At 33.1% G+C, this 19974-nt stretch overlaps 1 protein-coding gene across 1 annotated transcript in view; it reads right to left on the minus strand.

Moving 5' to 3' along the window:
• Positions 1-11909: 11909 nt before the first annotated feature.
• The window catches only part of LOC141333054 (NACHT, LRR and PYD domains-containing protein 3-like), a 68666-nt gene continuing 60601 nt past the window's right edge, over positions 11910-19974 (minus strand). The window contains exon 7 of the mRNA XM_073837999.1: positions 11910-12457. Coding sequence (XP_073694100.1) covers positions 11910-12457 — 548 coding nt within the window. The remainder of the gene's footprint in view (positions 12458-19974) is intronic.

Genomic DNA, 19974 nt, shown 5'->3' on the forward strand with positions numbered 1-19974 from the left:
GAGGATGGCTCATAGTAGGCCTTCTGTAAGAAAGACTGATAGCTCTAACAATGTTTTTAAAACAGTTGATACTACGTAGTGCTAAAAGAATCAGAAGTATCTAATGAATCTGTCTGTAATTACTGTGAGTTTGCTGTTTGTATGTATGACTGCATGCTGTTGTTCTTACATTCCACTTGTCAGGAAGATGCAGAGGATTTCTGTGAGTCCTCTTCAGACAAGCCTCACAAAACACTGCAGTGGTGCTGCACTCAATGCACCTATAATGGGCATATTCTAGGCAGACGACACACTGGGTAGTGATTGGTGCTGAACATTCAAACCACACCTTAAGCATGTCATCCTTGACTGCATCCCAGGCATGAAGCTCTCTCCTCTTTGCCTTACTGTCTGCAGTCTGAGAACATGAACTACAGCTCGTGCCACTTCATCAGGTTCAGTCTGTTGAGATGTAATAGATGTAGAGGGGTCTGAAGGGTGGGTCTGTTTGGAGTCGGGCTGGGGAAGACCTTGACTAAGGTAAGACACCTTTGATACACCTCCTCACCACCCTAATCTTAACGCTCCTGAAACGTGTGGTTTTAACTGCTTTTCCCATATCTGAAATGAAAAATTTGGCAATTATTACATAAAGCAAAGTGCAACATGTACTACTAGTCACAGCCTAAAAGACAGAAACACATCAGTGAACATGGGATGCAGATGAAGGAAATGCCTGAGAAGATAGATAGATAGATAGATAGATAGATAGATAGATAGATAGATAGATAGATAGATAGATAGATAGATAGATAGATAGATAGATAGATAGATAGATAATATATGCAACACGCAAAAATAAGTCATTTACAGGCTAATTTTGCGTTTAACTAGTAAACAAAATTTACCCATTAACTTCAGACACGTTAAAAACATGCTAATTAGCAACGCTAATGCTCACATAAATCATATAAAGTAACGACAGGCTTATAACGTAATATATAACGTTGCAACACGGTTATTTCATGTCAACACCGTGTCACGCCACCTTAAAACACATTTTCTGTATTGTTGTGGCTTATTGACTAATTAATTACAGTTTACATGCTCATTTCAATAATCTTACCTGAAAATGTCCACCGGAAAAACTACGTTCCCGCGTCATCCAATAGATTTCCGATTCCCGGTGAGCTGGATTCCTCTGGCACTGGATCTGGAGTCTGCTCTATTAGTCTAGCTCAGGGGTCTCAAACTCGCGGCCCGCAGGACGACAGTTTGTGGCCCCCGCCTTAATATGAAAGTTTAATGTTACTGCGGCCCGCGAGTTTGAAATGTATGGCACTTTACAGAGTTGTGTGCAGAGCTAAGTGAACCTACCAATCACGGTGGGGTATATGGCTCTTGGGGGCGGGCCGGGCTTGATTGACGCAAGCAGAAACATATTTCTCAGTAGGTGAAAGTTACAGCAGCGTTGCCGTGTTTTCTTCCATGCCTGGCTGCCTGTCTCGTTTCTATTGGGCACACGCAGACATTTGTCCCAGCGCTGCGCTCACAACACTTCCATAATTTTTTTTTTTAAGTTGCTGCCCAACGGGACATTATACGACGTAGGCCTATATACGTTACGTATATAAATAAATACATATTAGGGCTGCAACAACTACGAAAACAACGATTCTCATTACCTATTAATCGGGTCCGTCCACAAAACACGTACAACTTCAGAGGATCATGTCAAATTAAAGCACCGAATGACACATTTCTAAAGACAAAATGTATCTAAAAACAGTGGAGGAAACAGATTGAGATGCTGAGAGTTACGTGATTCAAGCAGCCCAAAACATGACAATTCCTTATAGATTTGAATACAACATGTAGTGCACTTAGGAACTGTAAAGTAGGGCCAACTACAACTACCGCCGGTGGTGCGGTGTTTTTATATTGAAACTCAAAATAAATGAGGCTCAAACATTATTAACAAATAACGTGTGAGTTTATTTTAGCAATTCCGTCAGTGAACAAGCAACCTACAAAACGCTAAAATAAATCAAAGAAATAATACATTTAAATAGGAAAGTAACTTAAATAAGTGATAAATAGGCTATTAAACAAACATTCGTTGCAAAAATTGCTAACAATCTGGACAGCTGATCAGAATTACTGCCGAGTTCTCTTTCTCTTCCCCATTGCACAGCTGCTGTTTTTAATAGCAAACTAATTACATTTATTTTCGTTTCTTTAGCTTATAAAGTTAATTTAGAAATATATTTGGAACACGTTTTGATTGTGAAATTCAAGTTTTCGTTTTTTAAAGTAACGTCCAAGTGGCAGTGGCAAACAGATCAATTTAGCCTTCTCAAGTCATCACGATTTAAATTAAAATCAATAGATATAAAAAAAACTTAAAGCATATCACAATATTAGTTTATTCGTTTAACCTAGATAAATGTGTGCTATTAGGCGCATATCCAATCGTTTAAGTGGAGAGTGAAAGCTTTGCAGGACATGGAGAACTTTAAATTATTACTTCACTGCTATAAAACGAAATAATTCAAATCGAAGACAAAAGTCTTTCATTAGCTATAGGCCTAATTCATAAAGATACATTTAGGCATAAAAGCGCCTCCAGTGAGCAGATGGCGAGTCAGGATCGTCAACTTCATCTTTGCGACACTGACTCAGAAAATACTAGTTTATTAATAAATAATTGGAAGAGGAAGCGCTGCAGGTCTCTAGCAGCAAGAGATGTTCAGAACAATAGTTCATGTTCTTCAATGTTTCATTCATGTTCAGAAGAAGACTGAAGTTTAAAGAACTGTTAATACAGACTTTTGAATCAGAATACAGCAGATATAGAAAACTGAAGAAACCACATAGAAGCTGACTAGCGAAATCTAATTATTATTATTATTTACTGTTTTTTTGATTGATTTTCTTATTAATTCTTATTTTATTAATTTTTTCATCTTATTTTGTGTTAAAAAAAATAAAAATAAAGAGATTTAAGCAGATTGGAATTTTTTTTAACAAAGCTTTTCTTGTGGAAAACCTGATGCGGCCCAGCCTCACCCAGACTCTTTAAACTGAGTTTGAGACCCCTGGTCTAAGCCCTGTCTGTTAAACCAGCCCTTAGTGTCATATAATACAGCTATAAAAGTGAATTAGATCCTTCATGAACCTATGTCCTAATATATATTCATATTTCTTTCTCTCTCTTGAGAACTTTAGCCCCTATGCGGTACAATCCTCAGACACCAGGTGCCACTATAAAATGAAATCTAATGCTAACACAGACATTTCTCATGTGTATTGAGGCTGGATTTATTTGAACAAAAATACAAAAAACTGTCATCTTGTGAAGTATTATTACAATTTAAATAAGCCTTTTTCTGTTTTAATAAAATATAATTTATTCATGTGATTCAAAGCTGAATTTTCATCAGCCATTACTCCAGTCTTCGGTCACATGATCTTTCAGAAATCATTCAGATTTATTAACAATATGCTGATTTATTATGATGGAAACAGCTGCTTAACATTTTGTTGAAACTGGATTTTTGATTTTATGATTAAAAAAGTTAAAAAGAACAGCATTTAATCAAAATATAAATCTTTTTAAACAATATAGGTCTTTGCTATCACTTTTTAACAACTTAACACATCCTTGCTGAAAACAATTATTAATTATTAAATAAAAAAAATTAAACAAAATGACTAGCCCTAAATATAAGAACAGTAGTGTATATTTTTAAATAAGTATAATAAAAATATAATAAATTATAAATATTAAATAAATCTTTAAAATATCACTTTTTATTAATTTAACACATCCTTGATGTATAAAAGTATTATAAAATCATGAATAAATCACTATTTTAGATTGCAATAATATATGTCTGTCATTTCAATAAAATAAACAACTTCAATGAGCATAAATATAAAATAAATAAATCTGTGTGATGCCAAAATTGTGAGCGGTAATATACAATCATGCTTTGACTATTCTGCAGGAGTTAAATAAATGTGAGAATTATCAAAAATGCTGTTTGTGGTAAAAAAAGAAAAAAAACAGGGGTTAACTAAGCTACGAGGGACAGGTGTTTGGTGTATTATTTTATTTTTATATTTTCTTGACCTTTTTTTGGTGTCTCTTGCCTTTAAACTCAGGTTAACTTTTTTTTGTATTTTTAATCTTAGACCTGATGCTGGCTGAAATGGATGAAACGGAAAAGAAAACTTATTTATTTGCTTCTAGACTGAAAAATCTCAAACCGAGTTTTCTTCTCAGAAGAGAGCGCTAGAATTGATTTTGGCTGTCAACAGTGTGGAAACACTTTCAGTCAAAAGGTAAGCCTTCCGTTTGATATGAAGACTGACAGCGGAGAGACGCTGTATACCTGCCAGGAGTGTGGAAATAGATGGACTGAGAAAAGAAGCCTTGAAATCCACATGAGAATTGACTCCGGAGAGAAGCCGTTGGTATGTGTTCAGTGTGGCAGTAGTTACAGAAGTAAAGCTAACTTTAATGGCCACATGAGGAAACACTGGTGAAAACTGTTGTGGAAGGAGTTTGAGATCCAGGAGCTGAGAGCTTTCTCTGAATAACAGCACATGTACAGACGGCTGATCAAAGCTCTCCAACTCCATCTGGATTAAAGCTGTTTTTGAAAAAGGAGAAGAAAATGCTAAACTGGTCAGAGGTAGAATGAGCTGCAACTAGATACTTTAGATTCACCAGATTGGTTACTTTAAAACAGTCTTTATTTTTAGACCTAAAATCAGCATTTTGGCAGCTACAAACCACATTTGGTTTTCTAATTCAACATTCTGGTTTTGTCAAACACACCTCAAACAAATGAGATTAAGCTCTTTGAATTAATGGACAATTATTTTTCATATCACGGACAGGACAAAATTATGGATCATTCAATGTTGAGGAAGAAAACATGGACTCATCAAACAAAAAACTGAATGACTGCTTTGTTGCTCCTCTTCTGGCATTTATGATGGCCTGAGTTCTTTAAGACATGGACTTGACAAATGAAAAACAATACTCTTCATCAAGCTGGTTTCCTGACAGTCCCACTTCATCAAATACAGAAGTGTTTTACTCATACTGTTGTTCATTCAGTTTATCAGTGTTGGATTGGTTTTACTACATCTGATCTGTTTTTTGCCTGTTTTTTAATGGACCACTCACAGAAAAACCTACATTCAGTCAATGACACACATACAACACACAGCTCCTAGAAAATGCTGCACATATTTTCCTTTCTGAGGTGAATAGATGTTGTTTTCTGGCTGTCAGTGCAAGTTCTTGCCTTGTTCTTGTCTGGAGATCTTCATCTCATGAAAGACAATAAACCAGTAATACTTTTGAGTTTTCAGAGTCATGTTTGTGTAGTGTTTTAAACCTTCAAACTTTGACAATCTTTCCTGTGTTGAGCAAATATATCTCATAAAGCTGTCCTCCACACCAGACCAACTGAATATTTGACAAATAAATAAAAATAAATGAGTTTGACTTTCACCATTTTTTAATTCCCCCGTTTGTGGCGTCAAAAAGAAAGACCATTTGGCGTGAAAGTAAATAATGACTGACTTTTCATTTTCTGTGTGAACTTTATCTTAGTTTAGCTCAGTCTTAGTCAAATTATTTGTCAAAAACGATTTTAAATTGAGAACAAATATCATTGATTAGTTTAAATAAGTAATTACATTGAACACTACTATTTTGGAAACTATGGATTTGTGTTTTGTGTCTCTTTTTCTCATTTATTAATTGAGGACAAGTCTGATGAGTTTGGAGATGTCCTTACAGACAATGACACAAATCCAGTTCATGACCAAACTCATGTCTTCAGAAGAAATAGGACTCAAACTGTTAGGTCTAAATACACCACAATTACAAAAGAGACTAATCAATATTGTGTTCATTGTTCTTAATAGTGGCTCTCTGTGTACTTTCAGGTTCATTAACTTCATGTCATGGGAACTGTGATATTGTGAGTCACTTTTTATTATTCATGAACAAATGTGCAATGGTGCATTCCCAGTTATTAAAGGGATAGTTCACTCAGAATGAAAGATTCTGTCATTAATTACTCATCCTCATGTCGTCACAAACCTGCAAGACCTTCGTTCATCATCAAAACACAAATTAAGATATTTTGGGAGAAATCCAAGAGCTTTCTAACCCTACATAGACAGCAATGCAAATGTTCCCAGGCCTAAAGACGTAGTACGGACATCAGACTGACATGGAAGAGAAGACATTGTTGAATAAACTCATTATTTGTGTTTTCTTTGAGCTAAAATACAGATGAACCACTGATGTCACATCAACTATTGTAATGATGTTCTTACTACATTTATGGGATTGATGTCAATGTAGCGTCAGAAAACTCAAATTTCACCACAGAAATCATTTGTGATCTGAAGATGAATGAAGGTCTTAGAACTTCCCTTTTTGAAGAACTGTCCCTTTAAGATTTATATCAATGCTTCAGACTGTAGTTTTTCATTGAAATTCTTCATCATATGAATAGTGTATAAGGATTGCTCAATAAAACTGTTTTACTACACAACTGAAGTCTTAAACAGGATTAAATATGTATTATATTTATTGAGTGTATATTGAGTGCAATATTGAGTCATTTCTCAATCACAGGATTGCTCAAGCAGGTTTATAATATATGTTTGACATGGGAATATACCACGGGTTTCACATGTGTCAGGATTCAGAAACTGTGACAAATAAAGATTGTGTGTGGAACAGTTGAAAAAACAGCATTATTCATTTGACCACTGGATTTACAAAAAACATTTCATGTTTAGGAAGGGTTTCCACAACTCATCTGATGAACACATTCATTTTTATTTCAATCATCAGCATGTATTTCTGTCTTTTTAAACTCATTAAAATGCTTATATTCACATTGTTTCTTATTTACATGTAATGCAGGCAATCTAAAACCTTATTCACCAAATATACTTTTAAGTGTACAATTATGGCTGAGATTTTAAATAAATATATTAGTAATTATCACATTTGCATGTTCAGGGTTTCTGTGATGATTAATGGCCACATGGCATCTTTTTTAGTGTTTTATTTAGTGCTGTCAAATGATGAATCGTGATTAATCACATCCTAAATAAAAGTTTTTGTTTACATAATGTATGTGTGTGTGCTGTGTATATTTATTAAGTATATTGTCACGTATCTGGTCTATCCTGCCATCATGAACTCTTGCACACACATTCTGGACTTCAATCCCCATAAGCCACTGCACCAATCACTGCACACAGCTGCTCCTCGTTTCCCTCTGAACTGATTGCTGCCTACACCTGTTTCACATTTACCCACATGCATTTAAGCCACAGACACACACACTTCCTTGCGAAGTCTTACCGTTCCCTATGGTCGTAATTCCGACCGTTTTCCCTTGTGTTGGTTTCTCTGTGTATGACTCTGGACTGTGTACCCCGTTGACGATTCCTGCTACCTGCCATTGCGACCATTGTCTGTGTATCAAACTGTTTCCTGGATTTCCTACGTTGTTCCTGTTTTCCGGTGATTATTTCCTGCCTGTTGACTATTCTCAATAAATGCTGCAAATGGATCCGCACGTCTTTGACTCTCCTTGTGACATATATATATAAACACACACACAAATTATGTTATGTTTATATATTAAATATATGTATAAATAATATTATTTATATGAATAAAAAATATATAGCGTCTGCTAAATGAATAAATGTAAATATATACATTTAAATGCATGTAAATATTTTCTGTAAATGTAAATTGTATATGTGTGTGTGTGTGTGTGTGTATTTAAAATGCATAAAAAAGTATGATTAACATATTTTTCAGTTTCAACTAAAGGCTCCACTTGACCCTCAGACAATTCTGTATTATTATCATTAATACATATTTTGTTAATTACTCATTATTATTATTATTATTATTATTATTATTATTAATATATTTATTGTTATTAATAAAAAAATACTAACTTTATTGTACATTGCAACAGGAGTATTGTAAAACTGTAAAACTAATCATTCAAATAATACAATATATAACTAGATAAAAAAAAAAATTCATCAAGACAAACTTTAAGTTGAGAAAGCCGCAACAGACATTTTAAGAAGTTTTGAGAATTTTAAAGAAGTTTAAAAAAAGTTTAAAGAAGTTTAAAAGTATAAAAAGGTGTAAGTTTAGCATGATTCTACCATGATTTTAGCATGACTAGCAAGCCACTAGCATGATTATAGCATGACTACCAAGTAACTAGCATGATTCTAGCATGACTAGCAAGTCACTAGCATGATTATAGCATTACTAGCAAGTCACTAGCATGATTCTAGCATGACTACCAAGTAACTAACATGATTTTAGCATGACTAGCAAGTCACTAGTATGATTCTATCATGACTAGCAAGTCACTAGCATGATTCTAGCATGACTAGCAAGTCACTAGCATGATTTTAGCATGACTAGCAAGTCACTGGTATGATTCTATCATGACTAGCAAGTCACTAGCATGATTCTAGCATGACTAGCAAGTCACTAGCATGATTATAGCATTACTAGCAGGTCACTAGTATGATTCTATCATGACTAGCAAGTCACTAACATGATTCTAGCATGACTAGCAAGTCACTAGCATGATTATAGCATGACTAGCAAGTCACTAGCATGATTATAGCATGACTACCAAGTAACTTGCATTATTTTAGCATGACTAGCAAGTCACTAGTATGATTCTAGCATGACTAGCAAGTCACTAGCATGATTTTAGCATGACTAGCAAGTCACTAGCATGATTCTAGCATGACTAGCAAGTCACTAGCATGATTCTAGCATGACTAGCAAGTTACTAGTATGATTCTAGCATGACTAGCAAGTCAGTAGCATGATTATAGCATGACTAGCAAGTCACTAGTATGATTCTAGCATGACTAGCAAGTCACTAGCATGATTATAGCATGACTAGCAAGTCACTAGTATGATTCTAGCATGACTAGCAAGTCACTAGCATGATTTTAGCATGACTAGCAAGTCACTAGCATGATTCTAGCATTACTAGCAAGTCACTAGCATGATTCTAGCATGACTAGCACGTCACTAGTATGATTCTAGTATGACTAGCAAGTCACTAGCATGATTCTAACATTACTAGCAAGTCACTAGCATGATTATAGCATGACTAGCAAGTCACTAGTATGATTCTAGCATTACTAGCAAGTCACTAGTATGATTCTAGCATTACTAGCAAGTCACTAGCATGATTCTAGCATGACTAGCAAGTCACTAGCATGATTCTAGCATTACTAGCAAGTCACTAGTATGATTCTAGCATGACTAGCAAGTCACTAGCATGATTCTAGCATTACTAGCAAGTCACTAGCATGATTCTAGCATTACTAGCAAGTCACTAGTATGATTCTAGCATTACTAGCAAGTCACTAGTATGATTCTAGCATTACTAGCAAGTCACTAGCATGATTCTAGCATTACTAGCAAGTCACTAGTATGATTCTAGCATGACTAGCAAGTCACTAGCATGATTCTAGCATGACTAGCAAGTCACTAGTATGATTCTAGCATGACTAGCAAGTCACTAGTATGATTCTAGCATGACTAGCAAGTCACTAGCATGATTCTAGCATTACTAGCAAGTCACTAGCATGATTATAGCATGACTAGCAAGTCACTAGTATGATTCTAGCATTACTAGCAAGTCACTAGCATTATTCTAGCATTACTAGCAAGTCACTAGTATGATTCTAGCATGACTAGCAAGTCACTAGCATGATTCTAGCATGACTAGCAAGTCACTAGTATGATTCTAGCATGACTAGCAAGTCACTAGCATGATTCTAGCATTACTAGCAAGTCACTAGCATGATTATAGCATGACTAGCAAGTCACTAGTATGATTCTAGCATTACTAGCAATTCACTAGCATGATTCTAGCATTACTAGCAAGTCACTAGTATGATTCTAGCATGACTAGCAAGTCACTAGTATGATTCTAGCATGACTAGCAAGTCACTAGCATGATTCTAGCATGACTAGCAAGTCACTAGTATGATTCTAGCATTACTAGCAAGTCACTAGTATGATTCTAGCATGACTAGCAAGTCACTAGCATGATTTTAGCATGTTTTTAGCATGATTAGCATATTGTTAGCATGATTTTGACAGACAGATAGACAGACAGACAGACAGATAGATAGATAGATAGACAGACAGACAGATAGATAGATAGACATTAACTAACACTCAACTGTATTTGAACTAACTTTAGAAAGATTCATAAATAGTAATAAATGTACATTTCATTGTTCTTTCATGTTAATTAATACATGAACTAATGTTAACAAACCACACATTATTGTAAAGTGTTACCAAAAACTCTTATCACTGCAATCATATTATTGCAATATCTTATTTTCAATAACAATTATTTATTAACAATATTAACAACCAACACATGAATTTTATTTTAGGATGATGATAATGTTAGAATTGCAACAATACTATTGTAATCTAAATCAACATTTATTATTATTATTATTGATTATTGTTATAATATTAAATAAAATGCAATTGTGATTTTTTTCCATTATTATTAAATATTCCCTTTTTATTTTACAGTAGTTGGATTATTGCAATTGTTATACATTTCTTTCTTAGCATTTGTTATTATTAAAATTATAATAAAATGTTCTATAGTATTACATATTTTGGTTATTTTTAATTTTATATAAATGTTTTGTTTCATTATTAATAATGTAATTACATTTTAAAAATACTAATTAAATTACTTTTTCAGTAATCATATTGCACTGTAATGTAAAATGTCAGTATTAATAATAATATAATAATAATAATAACAAAATATTTAAGATTATTTTATATTATCACAATTATTTTATTTTGAGCAAAGAAATATATTATGATTGCAATAATCCAATTGTACTGTAAAATAAAAATAACGTTTTGATGATAATTTAAATAATTTTATAATAATGACCTAAATATTTGTTATATTTTTTACATTATTATTATTATTATAATTACATTTAATTAATAGTAGCAATAATAATAATAATAATTGTGATACAATTGCTGTTTTTATTACAATAGTATTCCTGCAATTACAACATCTTTATGTTATTGTCATAATAATAAAATACAATTAATATTTTGACTTTCTTAATTCTGTCTTTTTATTCAATAATATTTTTTTTTTATTGGTTTGTTTGTTTTAATGCAAAAAAATACAGTTACAATACAAATTTATTAGTATTTTTTATTATTTTCATTTTATGATAATTGCAATTATTTCTTTATTTCTTATAATATTTGTTGCAATTTAAATCATAACCAAAACAATTTTATTTAATTATTAAATACTGATTACAGTGCAATATGGTAATGTAGTAAGAGTTATTGTGATTATTGCAATAAGAGTTTTTCTTTATTGATTTGTATAATAATAAAAGATCCCCTTATAATGAAACACAGCTGTAGCTAGAATATATTTGATGAAATTGTTGTGATTTCATATTTTATAAGGAATGGATTATATTCGTGACACAAACATCAATTAAAATCTGAAGTTGATTTGTGATAGTGTTTATTATTTATGAGCAGAAACAACAGAATAAGATCCTAATAGTAATAATAATAATAGTGCTAAGATGATTGATGAGACACTAGAATAAAACCCAAATGTAGACACACACTGATCTGACTGTCTATATGAGGATTGATCACACATTTATTCTGTTATTTGAGTGACAGAAGTTGAGCTGCAGTATTAATGTGATGAAGAGACTCATCTCACTGTTACTGATTCATCCTCAGCTCAAAGCATTATGGGTACAATCTCTCATCAGTCTGTTCTCATTCAGCGACACAGTGACACTGATGATCCAAGACCAACCCTAAACCCAGGATAGAGCGTCTGAGTGAATGTGGTGTGTTCTGTGTGGATGAGGCTCATTGTGTCAGAGACGCTGTAGAAGGACAGAGTTCCTGCTCCGTGATCCACATACACTCCTACTCTATAGACATCATTCACTCCTGTTCCACTGATGATGATGGGCTTCACACCGAGATCAGTCTCTATGTCATTGTGTCTGAATGAGTATCTGTCAGGAGAGCAGATCAAACTCCAGGACTGATCATTAGATCCAAACCCACACTCATCACCCCGTCCCTTCCTGCTGATGCTCTTATATGACACTGATATAGACACATGTCCTCTCCACTCAATCTCCCAGTAACAGTGTCCACACACACTCTCTCTACACAACACCTGCCACCACACATCAAATCTGTCTGGATGATCAGTATACGGCTGTTTCTCTGTCACACCTGTCACCTTTCTGTTGTCCTCAGACAGACTGAGTTCAGTGTATGCTGTGTTTGGATCCAGTGTGAGAAAACAGGCCCCTGAACACAAGAACAGAGACATTTACAACAACAATCACTACAGCTGTGTGTTATATAAATATATATGTGTGTGTGTGTTATATAAATATATATATATATGTGTGTGTGTGTGTGTGTGTGTGTGTTATATATATATATATATATGTGTGTGTGTGTGTGTGTGTGTGTGTGTGTGTGTGTGAATGTGTTTATATTTGTACTCTACAGTGTATCTGTGAGAGTTGAGTATATTATACACAAGTGTAAGTTTGGAGGCCGCTGATTGGCTCGATCGGTAATCTGGGAGAATGGCCAAAACAAGATGGCGTCGGTGGGCGGGGCTTCAATCCGCTTCAGTGCACAGTATCTTATAACAAGTTAATGCAGTTTTCAATATTCTTTCAACATTAACAATAATTGATCAACTGTAAATTAAACATATGAATGTATAGCAAACATATAAGTAAACCTATACCGTTAATATAATAAACTATGACTAAAGATGACATTTCTTGAAACCTGTTACGAGTCAGACTGAGAAATAACTGGGAATTAAGATTGAATACCGAACCACACATTTAACTACTAGACTTTATGATAATTATATATCAATATTAGTATTTAGTTTTATATTATTTGTTCAGTTCTGCTTCTATTATAATGGTGGTGGTTTAATCAGAGGTCAGTTTCCTGTTTGGACAGGATGCAGCTGAAGTGAAGACATCTGTTCTGTGGACCTGTTAGTTTGAAGCATAGACTGTAATGTGAAAGGTAAGTTATACTGTTGTTTAATCGAGTTTTTCAAAAGTTTATGGCTGACTTTGGCTTGTTTGTGCATGTTTTGTAAGCGCATCAGAGCTGGTTTTTACAGTCTTAAAGCAGCTAGCGCGTGATGCTAATGGTGCTAGCCAATTACTGATTGAATACAGTCAGACGAGAATCGGCCATTTTTGTCAGCTTTAACTTGCTTTCATTTGCATAGCTGTAATAACAATCTGCTGGGCTCAAAGAGATATATATAATAAACAAAGAGATCAGGATGCGCACGTTTTACTCCTGAATTGTAACTTGCACTATCAGCCAAAAGTTCTTAGTTTAAGTCTCTTCTGCATTTATTTGATCCAAAATACAGCCAGAACAGCAGGAATATCTGCTTATAATATCTGTATTATTTAAAGTCAGTATTTGTTATTATAAGTTGGCTTGAGAAAGCCGGAACAGACGTTTAAAGAAGTTTTGAGAATTTTAAAGAAGTTTAAAAAAAAGTTTAAAGAAGTTTAAAGAAGTTTAAAAGTATAAAAAAGGTGTAAGTTTAGCATGATTCTACCATGACTAACAAATCACTATCATGATTTTAGCATGACTGGCAATTTACTAGCATGATTTTAGCATGACTAGCAAGTCACTAGCATGATTCTAGCATGACTAGCAAGTCACTAGCATGATTCTAGCATGACTAGCAAGTCACTAGCATGATTCTAGCATTACTAGCAAGTCACTAGCATGATTCTAGCATTACTAGCAAGTCACTAGCACGATTCTAGCATGCTTTTAGCATGATTAGCATATTGTTAGCATGATTTTGACAGACAGACAGACAGACAGACAGACAGATAGACAGACAGACAGACAGACAGATAGATAGATAGACAGATAGATAGATAGATAGATAGATAGATAGATAGATAGATAGATAGATAGATAGATAGATAGATAGATAGATAGATAGATAGATAGATAGATAGATAGATAGATAGATAGATAGATGAGTTTAAATGAGTTTGATTGGATTAGAAATATAGTTCATAGAAGGGAAGCTTGATTGAGTCTCAAAGGATTCTGGGAGTTTAAATTTGAATTTTGACAGTTGGAGTTTGAAAAGTCTTGGCTCATTTGAACATTCCGTCAATGTAAGTCAATGGGATTTTTCCCAGTTTTAATCGTGATTTTTAGGAAAACCGTAAGTCGGATCAGTTAGAAAAGATACAGCACACCCGCTGAGATCAGACTGAAGATCTGGACTGAGTTTGGAGTTTGTAGAGTTAAAGCTCTAGGAGGAGATACAGTCAGAACATTTTGGACAGGAAGAAAATAGCATCTCAGTAAGTTGACTCTCTCAAGCTTAATTAATTAATTAATAGGATTACAGCATTCACTTTTCTTCATTGTTAAAATAAAACAAATAGAAATTTTTTAATAAGCTGTATTTTGCTTATTATTACTATTCAAAACTAACATTTTATTTTACAGTGCAATATGAGAACTACAATAGTAAGAGGAATCCGTCTATCATTCGTCCTTTCCATTTTCATGCTAAAGATAAAATGTAATAATATGTAATAAATAGTAGGCTATATAATTTATATATAATCAGACTAAGTATTTTTTTTTTCTTTGTCATTTTTCTTTATTTCTTTCGGTTAGTATTTGGATTTGCTGTTAGTCATATCCTCTGGGTCTGAGGGCAGTGGTTGTAGACAGATTAATCCTAATAAACATGCGGCTACAACTGAAACCATTACATTAAATACTTAAAACAGTGTATTCTATAACTTCAGCAGCGTGCAGATCCTCCTTTATGTCAGGACTGTGGCGAAGGCAGCGCGGTCAATCGCCTATAGCTCGAGCACATGTAATCATATTTATTTTCTATAACGGGAAATCATATCGTTTTTATGACATAATATGTCGTTTTAACAAGACAAGATCTCCTTTCCTATTGTGCTTTGCCAGAGTGTCACAAATGAACAGAAACAAAACTCAGAATTGCATAAAAAGTCGCAATTGCGAGGAAAAAGTCAGAATTCTGACTTTTATATCTTTATATCTCGCAATTCTGACTTTATAACTCGCAATTCTGATAAAAAAGTCAATTTATATATATATATATATATATATATATATTTTTTTTTTTATTCAGTGGCGGACACGGCTGCTTCCATAGGGTGACACACCCAGCAATTAAATATTAAAAACAGATTCTGTTGTGTGGACCCTTTTCAATTTTGTATTTTTGATACAAAACGAAATTTTAAAATATGAAAAACCAGGCAATTTTCATTTTTCGTTTCTGATTCAAAATCAAATAACAAAAAACAAATCAGATTTTCATTTTTTGATTTTCATTTATCAATTGAAAATGGAAAGGACGAATGATAGACGGATTAAGAGAGTCGGTCCGTGTACTTTTTCGTTCATTCATTATTCTATTTCGGAATGAAAGATGAAATTTAAAAAAGGGTGCAGCTTGGTTTTTTGTTTAAAAGAAAAAAAGCAGAAATGGCTGTTTTTTGTTTTCCAAATGTACTGCTGTCATCAAATAATAGTAATAGAAAATTGGACGCATTTCCGATCGTTTTTTAATTTGTAATATTTATTTGTACATTTATTGTATTTCATTTGAATGATCCTGTCTTTACCCGGAAGTAAATTACACCGTCGTGCGGGTATCAATTATTATTACACGGACCAGGTGTGTTTTGATCATTTGTTTTTCAGTTTGAAATGAATGAACAGAAATAAGAAAACAACCTCTTTATTCATTTGTTCAGATAAACACAAAAATTAGATTTCGGCTCAATTTCTTTTTTCATTTTTTGGTTCATGTGTAGAAAATGAATAAACAACTTGTTTCAAATTTGTTTCAACAAAAACAATAGTACTTGTATTTTTTTTTAATTGCAATCTTAAGAACAACAAAAAACATTAAGAAAATCACATGTTCATAACAAGCACAAACAGTTACAAATTATTTAAACAATAGATTTACGGCTTTAAAATGTCCAGCTTTTGTCTCTTTATTTCTTTTAATGTACTCATATTATTATTAAGGTTATTTTCTAAATGAATAAGACGACATGATCTGCGTTGTAACACAAATAGCCTGAATGAAAGACCGTTGGATTTTCCCTTACTTTCAAACAAATAGTCTTCTTAGTTTTTGGATCATTATTAATTTAATAAAAACACAACAACGATAAAATAGCACAGTGATCACTCGCTTATAAACACACTTTTATTAACAAAATGATTAAGCCGGATGATATATAGGCCTATATCCTATAACCTTATAAATGAAGGTGTTTGGATTTTCCCATTAACACTAATGCACAGTTTATGGTTAATTACTACTTTAATATCGTACAACAAATGTATGATGTCCAACTTTAATGAACAAAGCAGAACAAAGACAAACTCAGGTCTATTAAAGGGATGAATATAGGCTCTATATATATATTTATTAACAGAAGTTGTCATGTCTTCTGTCTCCGCTATCGTCCTGTTAATGGTCTCTCGTCTCGTGCTGCTCCTGCTCTATGAACTCACCATTGTCTGTTTTACAGTCCAACTACATTCAGATTATTTCTAGAACAATGTTCAATATTTCAATCAGTGGGTAGCACAGCTTTACCATTAAATCTATTTAAATAATGTGTAACTATTTGTAGTCTACTTGTTATGGACATGTGATTTTCTTATTAGATATGTTTTGTCTTTTATTATATTCAGGTGTAATTTATGTTATTGCTCTTGTATGTTTGTTGTTCTAAAGATTGCAATTAAAAAAGAATGAAACTAAATAAATAAAGGACTGTTTTGTTGAACTGAACAGAGGAACAACTGATGAAAGGAGCGTCCTGTGATCGTCCACACGTCTAACACACATTGTTTCTGTTTATTTCATGTCAAACTGAAAAACAAATGATCAAAACCTACATGGACCACAATGCATGCACAATACATGGACCAGCCTTGAAACAACATACAGTCAACTAGATCTACAGTAGCTTTAGTCGACTTAAATCTAATGGGTTTCATTACAGTGTGATGCATTTATTAAACTGTTCTCTAAAATGTCCAAACTCTGTATATGTTTCCAGAGAAAACATTTATCAACGTGTTAATATGAATGATATTAAGGCAATATATACAGATTTAACCTCTGTGACGCATAACATACCTTTTTATTAAAATAAAAAACCAGGAGAATTTGATCCTCTTTTGAATGGAAACCAATCTAAATAATATGCTTTCTTTATAACAACTTGCACACAGCATCCTTCATTTAAGCAGACATTTGAATCTTTCTTAGGGCTACTGAAGTGATTCATTTAAAAGCAGTCAGTGTTTTTCTGTCTTTCATTGATTCATTAATAATAAGAACACAGTCTACAATAACTAAATGAAGCTGCTGTCTCTTTAAAACTGACTGCATGGTTTGACTAAAGACATGATCGGCTGTGTTTACATGCACACTCCTCAAAGCAGACTATTGCACATCATTTTGTGTCTATTTCTGCATTGAGACGCAAAAGAGAAATCAATTAAATCACCTCCCTAACATTTTCGTCTCATTTATATTCATTAAAGAGATGGTTTTATCAATTAAAAGAGTTTTAATTTTGTTATAGTCTCATTTTCTTCAAAGAAATGTTGTTGACTGAAATGATGGTGAATATTTTTCTTCACAGAAATGAGCATTGCTCCACCTCCGTCACTGTTTTCAGATTTCTCCTGTCAAAGAGCATGTTTTAAATGAGAAGCAGAGCTGTTGTGCCTCCACTGAAGCAATCAAGAGTTATTCACATATTTTGATTCAATTTATTTCAGTGATTCCCATTTTTTAACCTATATATTGAAATGTTTCTTCTGTTTGAGTTTCTGATCAGGGTTAAATACAATACTACCATTAATGTACAGTAGGGATCAAAATTACAACAGTTTACAATTAGAACAATCTAGAAATACTTGATTTTTTCCCCAGAAATGTTAACTTTCATCACTCAAAATTTGACAAACATTATATTAGATTAGATTAGACATGTTATACTACATATTTGACTAAATATCCAAGCCATTTTAATAAGAACCTTTATTTTTATTTTTTTATAAACATTGTGATCAAAATTAGAGAACAATAATGACTGTAGCACAAGAGAAGATTACAACTAAATTTCCGGAGGCCATTTTGCCAAACATAATGTTTCCGATCTGACCCAAATAAATGAAATCTTCTCATTAGTGTGTGCTTTCAGTCTGAATTCTCTTAAACATGCTGCAGAAAAGCAATTCCAGCTGCAGTGTTGAACCCATTCTTTATTGAGAGTCTCAGCATTGTCTTGTTTTCATTGTAAAGATGCAATATTCAAAAAATAAAAATAAATAAATAAATAAATAAATAAAATCACAAGTTTTGAATGATTGATTTCTCTTGCAGTGAAAATTAAAGTAATGCTGCCAGATAAATTGGTTTTGTCACATAATTAGTTCCAAGTGAAGGATTAACACCTGTCATATATGTTAGGTCATTTTGATCAGAGTTCTTTTTAAAAAATACATATATATTTAATGATATATACTTATACTGTCATTTATAATGCAATTAATTAATAAAATGTACTTAAACTGCCCTTTCACTCCTGTTAGGATAATCATACGGGTTTGGAACAACATTGAGACAACATGAACGGTCCCTTAAGCTGAAAGCTGAATCTCTTCACATTTCATTAGTTACTGGCTCTTGAGAGTTAATCGATACATTTTAACACCCGTTTAATGCCATCTTCACATCATCATGTGCTGCCCTTAAAAGGTTTTTACATTTTTGCAGTTTTGAGTGGTTTATGTTCTTATTTTATGTTTTGTTTTGTAAGATTACACAAGTCTTTTACTGTCAATATTTTAAAGTTTATGGGGATCACTTTTCTCCCTAAAGTGGCATGCCATGCTTGTAAAACATGGTCAAAGAGAGTAAAACAAGATTTCCTGAATTAAATGAATTCTAAAACACATTGTCATTGGTCTCTTTAGTGTGTCTCCAGTTGTGTTGTATGTAGTGTTTAAGATCAGGCATTTCTCTTTATTCAGCCATAGTGTCATGTTTGAGTGTTGGTCTGTGCCAGTAAATCACGTTGGTCTCTATAATGTTGTGTTCAGTGTTGGGCAACTTACTTACAAAATGACACACATTATATATTACTAGTTACTGTCTTTTAAAAGTCATTAGTTCGATTACAATATTACTGTCTCTAAACTGTAATGCGTTACACTACTTTTGAGTTACTTTCACCAAAATATCCACTGATTATAAAATGCCTAAATATAAGTTTATAGCTGCTCATTATACATTCAGTGGAGGATAGCGAGCATAAAATTACAGAAACATATTTAGGTAGGTCTACTGTTATGTCTATTAATGTTACGTTGTAGTTTAGGTTAAACATGGAGAAGCACAAACCACATTAATACATTCATAAATAACACCGGTAAATAAAGCAAAGGGTTATAATGTTCAACACAATAAATAGCTCATAGTCTATTTGAAACAGTTTTCAGAACAAAACAAGAATGAAGAATATAAGTTGCTAAACAAGCCAAAACCAATGAGGGTCAAAGTGAAACTGAAAGCAAGCATTGTTCAGACGCAGTCTACCTCTCTCATTCAGCATGAATACAATTAAATGTGTTCATATTCCTGATGTGTTTGAATGATAAACTATTATGTAAACCAGGATTTATACGTAACACACTTAAAAACC

The sequence above is a fragment of the Garra rufa genome, chromosome 4 (genome assembly GCF_049309525.1).
Source record: "Garra rufa chromosome 4, GarRuf1.0, whole genome shotgun sequence".
Taxonomy (NCBI): domain Eukaryota; kingdom Metazoa; phylum Chordata; class Actinopteri; order Cypriniformes; family Cyprinidae; genus Garra; species Garra rufa.